General features: G+C 36.9%; 2 protein-coding genes across 2 annotated transcripts; one reads left to right on the top strand and one right to left on the bottom strand.

Moving 5' to 3' along the window:
- Positions 1 to 2,343: 2,343 nt before the first annotated feature.
- Positions 2,344 to 5,517, top strand: LOC123964118 (immunoglobulin lambda-1 light chain-like; the record flags this gene model as incomplete). Its single annotated transcript, XM_046041227.1, has 3 exons — positions 2,344 to 2,382; positions 4,211 to 4,519; positions 4,610 to 5,517. Coding segments are annotated over 3 exons (638 nt in total), but the record flags the coding sequence as incomplete, so codon positions are not given.
- Positions 5,518 to 7,549: 2,032 nt separating this feature from the next.
- On the bottom strand, positions 7,550 to 10,808 carry LOC123964117 (immunoglobulin lambda-1 light chain-like). The gene is made up of 5 exons (XM_046041226.1): positions 10,631 to 10,808; positions 10,226 to 10,538; positions 9,836 to 9,876; positions 8,508 to 8,804; positions 7,550 to 8,420 (listed from the first exon to the last, which is right to left on the bottom strand). The coding sequence occupies exons 1-5, from the start codon at positions 10,671 to 10,673 to the stop codon at positions 8,188 to 8,190; spliced, it is 927 nt and encodes a 308-aa protein (XP_045897182.1). The 5' UTR covers positions 10,674 to 10,808; the 3' UTR covers positions 7,550 to 8,187.
- Positions 10,809 to 11,924: the final 1,116 nt, after the last annotated feature.

The raw sequence follows: 11,924 nt of genomic DNA, 5'->3' as shown, positions 1-11,924 counted from the left end.
ATCTAACTTACTGTACTGTTTTCTTCAAATTTAGACATTTTATACTTTGACCCAGCAATTTAAACTTCAGAAAATGATATTTAATTAAAATACACCACACACCCCAGAACCCTTTATAAATCCAGAATACATGTTATGTGACTATAAAAAAATAGGCAAATCTCATCATCATAAAATCTCACCTACTGACTTAAAATTGGAGAGGAAAATCTTTTCAGTGTTTTAATGGCTTGATATTATTTCTATGTACATCTTTTTGTTATTTATAACTATTTATATATATATTTCTGTCATAAAGGATAGGAACGTATATTATGTAGGGGATCAATTTGAAGTTATGTAGTCACCAAAATGAGTTGAACAGCATAAGGTGCAGTCTAGCCTGCACTTTTTCTGCATTACTGTGCACATAAGCTACATAGATCTCAGTGTCGTCCGCATGACTTTGGCAGGCGATATGGTTATTATGCATGATTTGGCGGGAGTATGTAGAGTTTGAATAGAGACTCCACACGTCACAATATTTAGCTCAGATACATAGTTGTCAATGGAGATATGTAGTCATGTAGATATGACTTTAACCAACTTAAGAGCTGGAAAGCTCAACCCAAATTTCCAACATGTCTAGCAGTATTGAGTGGTCATCAGTGTCGAATAACACCAGTAATGGAATTTTGCCAGAATCAGTGCCAAGACAAATCTCATTTAGAACTTTAAAAAGAGCAGTTTTGGTGCTGTGGAGGTGTTGAAATCCTGTTTGGTTGTTATCTAACCTGTTGAGAGTAAGAAGTAGTTCTGCTGCTGCTGGAAGACAGTTTTTCCAATGTTTTTACTAGTAATGGGTAGATTTTGATATCGGACTGTAGTTTATAGAAATATTGAGGCTCTGCTTTTTAGTGATAATGTTACAAAGAGCTCATGAAGCGCTAATTCTTCCCTGTCATTTAAGGAGAGGGACCATAATAATTCTATAATATTGGAATGAAACATTTCTGCTGGTGGTTGAGAAACAACAGAAGGATCTTTGGATTTGCTTCCTTTTAGATTTATTTTTGTTTGTGAACTGCTTTAGCTGGTTTTGCCTGACTAACCTCCTAAACCTCTGTATATCCCTTGTTTTTCCTGTCTGCCCTTGGCCCTTGTGATGAAAACACCAAAAATTTCCTGTTCTTTCAGCAAGGGCTATGTGATAAATGTCACTGTCAAGCTGGGCCAATCAGAGGCAGAGTATTACAGCTCATGCCTCCAACATATCAGAATTTGCTAATTCGCTTACAGGATAGTGCTAGTCAAACATTGTACTTAATTATAGACTATGGCATCCCTGCAAGAATTTTTGGGGGAATAGATTTGCATCCTATTCGTGGTTCATTCAGGCTGCTGCTTTAGACTGTCATTTGCTGCTTAGCACTAAACACGTGTTACAACCAAGGCTGGTGGGAACGTCACAGTAGTTTTATTTATTAAGGCCAATATCACAAATCCCACATTTGCCTTAAGAAGCTTTACAATCTGTACAGCAAACTCCCTCTGTCCTCGATTCAGATCAGGAAAAACATCCCTAAAAGCCCTTTAACCTCTTGATGCCTGAATTAATTTATAATAAAAAATTTTTTTTAATTATTTCTGTTTTCATTTGCTTTCAGGTTGATGTTAAATTAAGTGGAAATTGTTGATTTGTCTTTAGAAAATATATAAATTCAGGTATGATGTTGTTATGATTCAAATTAACAGGCATAAATGAGAAACCAGTCCAATCCAATAGGTCAGATATTTTGGCCTCAACCAAAAAGACCGACCTGCTGGTGGCACTAGATCAGAAGTCAGAATGAATAATTATAATAATAATAATAATGCATTACGTTTATATAGCACTTTATCATGGAAACTCAAGGCACAACAGTGAAGTGGGGGGAGACTCACCTCAACCACCACCAAAGTGTAGCACCCACCTGGGTGATGCATGGCAGCCATTTAGCGCCAGAATGCTCACCACACATCAGCTTGAGGCAGAGAGGGCGTGAAACAATAAACAAAGTGAATTAAGGAAGTGAATCCTCTGGGGACCAAGAATATCTGAACAACATGTCAATCCATCTTTTGGTCCAAGTCCAGTCCATCTGGACTAAAGTAGTGGACCAGCAGACATCAGCATGCACAGAGCAACACTGCTAGTGTGTCTAAAAAGACAATAAAAGAAGAGACAGTCATGTTGATTTGAACTTTAGAGAAACACATCATGCAGCTGAAATATGATCCTGGTTCATCATCTGGACTCGTTCACCTCAGCTGACACATTCAGCAGCTGACAGGTTTTTGTATTACTCTGTTTCACTGTGGGAGAATTCATCTTTGGCTCTGGAACTAAACTGTATGTAACAGGTAAGAATAAACATTTTACTTTTGAGGCTTTTTATTGAACAAGCTGAAAATGTGTTTTAATGAGTCTCTGCTGCTTCAGGCTGCAGATGTTAGTTTTTTCATAATTTGTAGAGAGATTCATTATTCCTGAAAAGATGTTTAAATCTCACTGCACAACTGAAGTTAGTCTTTGTTTCTGCACCAGACAAACTGATTCATATCAAAAAACTAAGATATTGACAAAGTTACAAATACACAGCATTTGATCCTCTCGTCTCTTAAATGTTACAACATATTTTGTATTAAACAAATTATGTCAGTAAACATATTTTAAATAGCATAAAACTTTAAACGTGTGTTATAGGATAATTAATGAGTGATGTTTAAAGATTAAAATATACTACATTATAATTGTATTTTATATGATGATACATGTCTTTTAGTAAAAGATATATTTATACATGAAGGCAAACATTCATATTGATATTGAGTATTATATTACAATAAACCCATTTTAGAAAAAGTAATATATGATGTTTAACATGATTCAAGATGCATGTATGTAAGATCTATGTTAATAACTTTGATTTAAAACTTTGTTTTATTGTACAACCTTTACTTACTAAAATCTATTTTTATATCAGATACTGAAGCTATTTTATTAAAGAATTATATTATATTTAAATATTTCCTGGGGAATATCTAAAGTTTTACTTTTTACTTATGTTATGAAAGTAATCTTTATTCACACTTGAAATATCCGAACGTTTCAGAACAAACCCATGTAGTTGTGTTAAATTGTATGAAAGTTAAAAAGAGATTTTATTTGTTTCTTTAGTGATTATAGTAAAAGTTTTATTGTAAAATATATAATATGCGTATTGTAATATTAAAATGAAATTTTATTTATGTCAAGGTCTGTTTATTAGCCTATGATAAGTAAATTAACTGTGACAATGGGGAAAGCCTTCTTTCCACACGTTCTCATCTCAGGGTGTCAAATACCGACGCTTTGAGAAAGCATGACAAATCGTAGGCATTCAACTCACAAGGTGCCCTTCAGCATCCATATGATATGCCTTTTTAATAGTCTTGATATTCAGACTGTGAAAAACCTAAAAGCATATCAGACACAAGGAGAAAGTTAAACAGTTCATTTAACAACAGAAATGTGCTAAGAGGGAGGTTAGGCCAGAGTAGGGCTTTCCCAGTCCCGGGCTGGGGAAAGAGGAGCTTGGGCGGCCCTAACTGGTGAGGCTGAGTTGGAGATTTGTCTGGGCGGCAAGAGGGTAGCAAACGCAGAGGCAGAGGCAGCGGCTCAACAGAGGATGCCTGTGGCTGAAAAGAACAGGTTGAAGCTAGCTTGGCAGAAACAGAGCAAGACACGGCAGACAAAACAAAACACACCAAGCTCCCAGCATGCAACCATAGAAAACAATCAAAAACACAAAGCACTCATTCGCATACTGGACATTAATATGAGGTATTTATGCAGTTAGGTTACAAAAAACTCCTTCGTGTTTGGGTTGAAATCAGTACATTACATGATGGCGGATGGGTTACACCAGAGTTACTTAAATGCCCAGTGTCATACAGCTGCTGAAGGCTACCTCCAGGCTTTCATTTCTTTCCACATATAATTTCATTAATATTATTAAACATTACATGATACGTTTGTGTGATATGAAGTTGAATCCAGTACATGTAGTGAACTGTGTGCTGTATTGATGAGGAGCTCAGTGATCAGAGTCCATGTAGTTTCCAGGATCAGACTGAATGCAGTGCTGGAAGCTGCTGTTGACTGTGTGAATGTGTGTCTGTGCTGCTTGTTGCTGCTGTCAAACTTCAGATCACCCGGTAGTGAAGCCCGTGGTGAGCGTGTACCCAGCTGCTTCCAGAAAAGGACAGGAGGAGAAGAGCTCCCTAATGTGTGTGGCTGCGGACATGTTTCCTCCTCCGATCCGGTTCTCCTGGAAAAGAATAAAGGATAATGGTCTTCAGGAGGAGCTTGCACCTGGTGAGGAGGAGCAGCGGGAGTTCAGACAGTTGGGATGCATTGCCGCCATCAGAGTGATTGATGAGGACGCTCGCAACGCATATAATTACCGCTGCTACGTCCAGCACGAGGGGGGGGAAGTGGAGGCCAAAATAAAACAAGGTAATGAAGACTTGATGACTGTGTTCAGCAGAGATTCATTCTCATAGAGCTGAGGAATGATTTTTCTTTCTGACTCCTTTTCTGTTTCAGAGGTTTCTGCAAAGACATCACCTCCACCATCACTTCCACCATCACGTCCACCATCACTTCCACCATCACGTCCACCATCACTTCCACCATCAACCATACCATCACTTCCACCATCAATTGAACCATCACTTCCACCATCAATGTCCTTCCAGTCTCAGTGCAGGGTGAAGCTGCTCTGTTTGATGTACACAGTGCTGATAGTGAAGAGTCTGGTGTACTGCTGTGGACTGTCTCTGCTGAGGATCCTCAGAAACAAGGGACCGTCCACCTGCTGCACACATGCTGACTGACTGCATCTGACTGACCTGCTTTTTGTTACCATCAAATCTCATCAGTTCATCTCATGCTTTGATCAGCAGTCAGAAAAGTTCAGATGTGTTGTGGTTAGTCGTAAAATATATCTTTTACGCACAGGTTAGATACAGTCATCCTAAAAATATAAACACATATATACAATGTTTGGATCACAGGGAACTCACGATAGAGTTGTTCATATTTGATCAAAAATTAACTTTTATCATGTGTCATTGAACTCAATTAGCCACCAGCCAACTCTAAGGAGAACAGACAGAGTGGCCAGACCCTCTCATCTGTAGCACAACACAGCAAAAGACTGCAACTGATCAATTCTTCGCCTCGCCTAGGTCCATCCACAAAAGACAATAACAGCACCATTACACAGATCACATAAACATAACTATACTTCTGATTCTGCCATAAACAACATCTAGTCTTAGTTTAATGCAGGTTTAATTCAGTTAGTTTGGTCTTGTGTGTTTTGCTTTGTTTACCTTGTTAAATAAATGCTTGAGTATGTACATGCTGGTTTCTTTTAATATAGAGTGAATATATTGCCAACCTCCTCTACATAGAAATCCAAATCCTTCAACCCACTATCTATTATTGATAATTTTGTTACACTTAATTTAATGTTATATTTTAGTGCATATAATGAGACTGAAATAGGTAATTGGCCATAAATGTATCTCTTATTTAGGAGTGGTGCTCCAAGGAGAATAAAGCTTTAGGTTATATTCTATTATTCATCATTAAATATTACTAATAGTAATCATTAATTTTATTAACTATAAATGTCATGTCATTTAAACCCTAATCCCCAACAACACATACATATTTCCAGTTAGTGAGTGTAAATTTTGTGGTATACTGTTATTTTGATACTTTATTTCCACTTTTAATTGTGACTTGTATAATAATAGAAAATTAAGCTGAATCATTATCCATCTACTAAATATGTTATTGTTTACAGTCTCATTTTAATACATTATGCAGAGTGTAACAGGTTTGTCAAATTCTTTCAGTGGATCTATAAATCAATAAACTGAAATATCACAACTTCTGTGTTTTAAAAACTTGTTTCTTGTTCCTTCTTGTTGGATTTCAGTTTGGCTTAATAGTTAAAAATCAGGACCAGAATCAACTTCATTGGCCATGTATGTTAACAGCTACAAATCATTTGACTCTGGTTGTAAGTAGCTCTCAATACACTATCACACAGTGCCAAGAACAAAAGTACAGGAAGATACTGTATGAATAAAAGCAAACAGCTAAACAATAACAACAAAGCTAAACAAAGATGAGCAAACATAAACATGACAGCTGTCAAGTCAGCAGATGTGGGTGTGCCATCAGGTGACCCCCTTTTATAATTGTGTGTTTTATAATTGTGTCAGTGTGGATGTAAAACTCTACGCTGATGATAATGTTGTTTACAAACATGAACAAACAGAAGCTGCTGTGAAGCTACAACTGCTATCAAATGATCCCACAGCGACTCCATCAGTCAGTCGAGTGTTGGCAACATGATGGCTGTGTTTATTTCTTCTAAACCAACAAAATGCAAAACCTTTTATTTTGCCTGCTGCCATTTTGAAGCGTCATTTAATTATTATTCCCATGTGAACACTCTGACTGACTGACTGTGAGAATCAGTGTGAGGTAATAAAGTGGGATCAGATCAGACTGCAGGTGGTTGAACATATCTCCTTTTATTTCAGCTTCTCAGCTCGGAGTTCAGGATTCAAGCTTTTTCTCATATATTAATAACACAGATCAAAGCCATGACATGTGAGTACTGAGCGCTGAAATCTTACTGAACTTCCTGGAACGATCTTTTAACCAGAGTCGACACTTGTAACTGTCATTGTGTTATTAATGTGAAAAAGTGCAACTAGTGGTAAGGTGGCTGCAGAGCAGAAACCCACACAGGCCATCTGCTGCAGGAAAGGAAGTGTTGATTGGCTGTCAACATTTTTTTATGAGTTCTATACAATAACCACTGAGAACAGATTCATATCTGCTGCTCTTGTTGTCTTGAAGACTTTTTTCCACTGAGCCCTCCACCCACACAGAGTTCATCTGAGCCCACAGACCAATAATGACAACCTTACTCGATATAGATTTAGTTTTCCTGTTTGTTTCCTGTTTGTTAGTTTTCCTGTTTGTTGCAGCAAACTGAGAGAAGTTGACAGAAGGAGTACATCCAGTAAACTAAAAGAAAAGAGTCTGAAGACTAAAATAAACTCTACTGTTAAACTTGTCATGATAACAAAATTCACTCATCTTTCAAGATTTTAAATTATTGAAGAACACTATGTGACAGTGTTTTTATTGTCTTGTTTTTATATTTAAAGAACAAACGGAGATTTTGCACAAAATATTCAGTATAAAAAAAGAATAATGCAATATTTGAAATGACATGACCTTAAATATTTTGCTAGGTATTTTGCTATCAAATTTTAAAATGTCATCTGAAAACAATATAATTTTAGATGAGTTTTTAAAGGTAAAAATAATTATATCATACACATAGATGTTCAAGCAAGAGATATAAAGTTTGTCTTAGAAAAGAAAAGTTAAACATAGTCCAAAGTTAAATGTTTTAGTTTCATTTATTAAAACTGCGCATTCATTCAAAGGTCAAGAAGAACAGACAGTCAAGAAAAATAAAAGAACAGTTGACAACAGACTGATCTATGTATAAAACAGATTTTTCAAAAAAACAATCTGCAACATTTGGATAAAGAACTGTAACTAAAGCTGATAACATGGATAATATCAACAGACATACTCAGTATTATGTATAAATTACGCATTATATTAGAAAATAACTGAACGTTGTTGCGGGAGTTCTTAGTGAGCTTCTGATCAGATGTAGATTTTTTATGAAGTTATCCTGAGATAACACTTTTCTTAATATTATCTGTATCATCCACATTTATTTTCTCCAGAAAATTTAATAATTTAGATGTTATCAACAAGAAATGGACTGAAGGATGATGTTGGTGTTATCAACAAAATTACTGAATGTATCTGCTAACAAGTCCAGTGTGTGTTGTTTCCACCATTGAAAACAATAAACTACATTGAACCACGTTCGTCATAATGAAGGAATGTGTCACCCAAATGATGGACAGTTCTGTGAAATTCAGATGTTGCCTACACAGACAGAACTTGTTAATCGGATCAATTCATTGTTGGTTTTAGAAGAGGGGTCGGCTCTGGACTTTATCTTCAGGCTTTAGCAGACGTTGAGCGTTAAAGCTGCAGTAGGACAGTCAGTCAGTCACTTGTGTGAGGTCGGTGGACGGTCCCTTGTTTCTGAGGATCCTCAGCAGAGAGAGTCCACAGCAGTACACCAGACTCTTCACTATCAGTGCTGTGTACATCAGGCAGAGTAACCTCTCTCTGTGCCAGGACTGGACGGGCGCGGCTGGTGGAGGTGATGGTGGAATAAATGGTGGAAGTGTTGGTGGAGGTAATGGTGGAAGTGTTGGTGGTGCAGAAATCTCTGAAACAGAAAAGGAGTCAAAAAGAAATGTCAGTCCTCTGCTCCTCTGCTCTCTTTGACAGTGTCTAGTCACCAAGCCTTCTTTACCTTGTTCTGTTTGGGCCTCCACCTTCCCCCCCTCGTGCTGGACATTACAGAGGTATTTATATGTGTAGAGAGCATCCCGATCAATCACTCTGATGGCGGCGGTGCATCCTGAATTTCTCTCTCCCTCAGCTAGGGGCAGCTCCTCCAGAGGACCATTCACCTTTCGTCTTTTCCAGGAGAAGCGGACTACAGGAGGAAACATGTTTGAGGCCACACACAGCAGGGAGCTCTTCCCCTCATGGTTTTCTCTGGATGCTGCTGGGTACACGCTCACCACGGGCTTCACTACCTGCTTATCTGAAGTTTGACAGCAGCAACAAGCAGCACAGACACACATTCACACAGTCAACAGCAGCTTCCAGCACTGTTTATTAACCAATCTATCCAATTACTCTCATATAACATATCTTATGCTAAAAAACATTTGTTTACCAGCATATATTTTAATATAGACATTAAACATACATATGTTTCTGATATTGTGTTTACCCCACACATTTCAATAAAGGTAAATACAATATTATTAAACATATTTTACTTTCCCATGTTTTACTTATTTAAAAAAAAACTTAATCACAAAATATACACTTGGTAATAAATATATCTTTCTCTTGTTTTTATATTTGCCGCCATATATCATATACAGATAATCTAAAATGTATATCTAGATATTTATATACGGTATATAATGTTTTTAGATTTTGAATGTACCTTGATGTGTAGAATGTATATTGTACATACATTGTGGTAAAAATTTATTTGTATATGATTCCATGATTGTAAAATAGTGAAACTTGTAAAAACCCTGATGCAATTTGTATTTCTTAGAATATGTTTTTCACAATATAAAATAAATATTTAGAACACTAAATATTAATCATACAAATTAACAATATTATACAAATATATTTACCACCATGTAATATTTACAATATATTTCTCAAACATCAAAATATATTAATATATATTATTATCATATACCACACAAATAAACAACCAGTAAGAAACAAATAACGCATATTCACTAATATTATGAAATACTGGATATTTATAACATCGATTCTGCTTTTGAATTTGAAAATTTAGGTCATCTCTGGAAATTTATTTTGATTTACTGGAGACTTAAAAAGTCAATCATTTATCTAGAATTTCCCACTGTGAAGTTTGATTAAACAGCAGCTGATGAGAACACAGAGCAGAGTTACAACATCAACCCTGAGTTTCTCTCATTACTTTAAGGTTTCAGGATGACCAAGAAGATGGTTGACAACAAAACTTAATGACCTCTACAATAAAACAACAGAAGGAAAACTGATGTTTAATCTTACCTGTTACAAAGAGTTTAGTTCCAGAGCCAAATATCAGGTATCTGTTGGACCCACTGGATCCTCCCACAGTGAAATACACTAATACAAAAACCTGTCTGCTGCTGAATGAGTCAGCTGAGACCAACTTATGAACCAGGAAGCTCAATGATGTTCACATACAGTGTACAGTGTTTATAGAAATTATAGAGATGTAAGTAGATAGAAAAGTCTTACAGGTGAATATTAACTATACACACACACATATGAATCACACATCCCGTAAGGCTTTTGGAGGTGAAATATGTGAACCTGGGCTGTGGTTTACTGCTCTCTTCCTGTCACAAACACTGTTTGACATCTGCTGGTTTTTGTTCAGGCTGCACGGATCATTTCTCACTGTGGAGACCAAACTTCCAACAGGAGCAGTAGTAGGTGGCTGAATGGAGGAGTTTAATATTTGTGATCACCAACTCACAGCCTTTCTGTTTTCTCAAAGCTGAGAAATCATCTTCCTGAGGATGATTGTAACCTGAAAAAACTCGACCATTACTCCTGTTAATATCTAGAATCCTTGTGAATGTTTCTGTGTCTTTCTTCTGGTACCAGAATACATTATCTCTGCCACACTGGTCAGTTCCTCGACAGCTGAAGGAAACAGTTTCATCGACTCTCCTGGTCCATGTTAAATCCTCCTGAATCAGCTCTGCTGCCATGGCAACCAGCGCTGTAGAGACACAGACAGATAGATGAAGGTCAGTGTGACAGTGTTTGTTCCAGGTGGAGTTTGCTGGCTCCTGATTGGCTGGAAACACTCACCTGAACACAGACAGCACAGAGCAGCAGCTGGGAGGAAAAGCATTGTGTGCAGTGGTGTTTCCTCTGGTGAACCTGGGGAGAAGTGGCGCTCTGATGCAGCTGAGGCCAAACAAGGACGAGCTGTGAGATCAGACGAGGGCCGCGTGGTTTCTAACGGGTCCTCAGACCTCCCATCAGCCCCTGCGGTGGACAAACAAGGCTACTGTCTGACAATAGGTCCATTTCACAGCAAACATGTCCCAGTGAAACATGACACCAACAGTCTGAAACTGAAGCAGCTTAATGGAATTCAGCCCTAATTATTTTCTTGTTTACACCCCTAACGTGTCAAAATGTCTCTCTGAAAAGGGCCCATTATAATGACAGTTTTTAACAGTTTAAAGCTAGTGTACAACTTGAATGTTTTAGTTTTGGTACAATCTGAATGCTTTTATTAAGTTCATTTGATGCATAACAGCTTAAATTAAATTAATAATAAGTATTATGAAGTACTTTCTCCATCATTCATTTTTTGGAGTTGCTCCTAATTTCATTAATTAAAAGTATAAACACAAGCAGCAGCTTATTTGCTTCTTAAACTCGTTCTGAAAATATTTATTGAAATATTAATGGAATAACACGGTCGAACCAACCTGATAAATGTCTGTTCCTTTGAAAAGCTTAAGGAACGGTTACAATACATTTAATATTATTTTAAGGGATGTTTGTTAATAACTATGATAAAATGACTAATGAATATTTCCTGTCACAAAGGTGTGACATCAATAAATAAGCTCCAACACCAAGGCTGTGTGATTGATTTCTAACTAAGGTTCATCATTTGGTGAATTTCTGTTGATGCTGACATTAACCAACACAGAGAAACACCACCACCCTGTGTTCAGTCAGATGAAGTGCACAGGTCTCCAGATGCTAAAAATAAAACATAGTGATATCTAGCGGATAAAAAATAAAAATAGAATTGACACTATTTAACAGTATTACTGGCATCATTGTTGTTAGTATTCCCATTATACTAAATGTATCATGCCAATACAACACAGTAAATTGTTTCATGTGTCGCAGAAATGAAATGATGAAATGTGAGGGGACGTTTAAGGGTTAAAGTCACAGTTTGTACTTTTGTATTTTCATCCCAGCTGTTAAACAACAGATAACAGTCTGTGTTACTAAATTCAGCACCAACCTGAATGTGTTTGTGGTAACAGGAATGTTTGTTTGTATTTCTGCATCATCGTGAGCCAGATTTTTTATCTGCTGTCAGATTCAAATCAAGACGAAGAAACTTCTCAGT

This window comes from Micropterus dolomieu, unplaced genomic scaffold (assembly GCF_021292245.1).
Source record: "Micropterus dolomieu isolate WLL.071019.BEF.003 ecotype Adirondacks unplaced genomic scaffold, ASM2129224v1 contig_678, whole genome shotgun sequence".
Classification (NCBI taxonomy): domain Eukaryota; kingdom Metazoa; phylum Chordata; class Actinopteri; order Centrarchiformes; family Centrarchidae; genus Micropterus; species Micropterus dolomieu.
Note: the sequence above shows the minus strand (reverse complement) of the source record. Positions and strands in the feature narration are given on the sequence as shown.

Coding starts and splice junctions, on each gene's coding strand:
- LOC123964117 (XM_046041226.1), bottom strand. CDS start 10,673: ATGCTTTTCCTCCCAGCTGCTGCTCTGTGCTGTCTGTGTTCAG. Junction 10,539..10,630: donor TCTGTGCTGTCTGTGTTCAG/GTGAGTGTTTCC, acceptor GTGTCTCTACAG/CGCTGGTTGCCATGGCAGCA. Junction 8,421..8,507: donor GGAGGCCCAAACAGAACAAG/GTAAAGAAGGCT, acceptor TTTCTGTTTCAG/AGATTTCTGCACCACCAACA.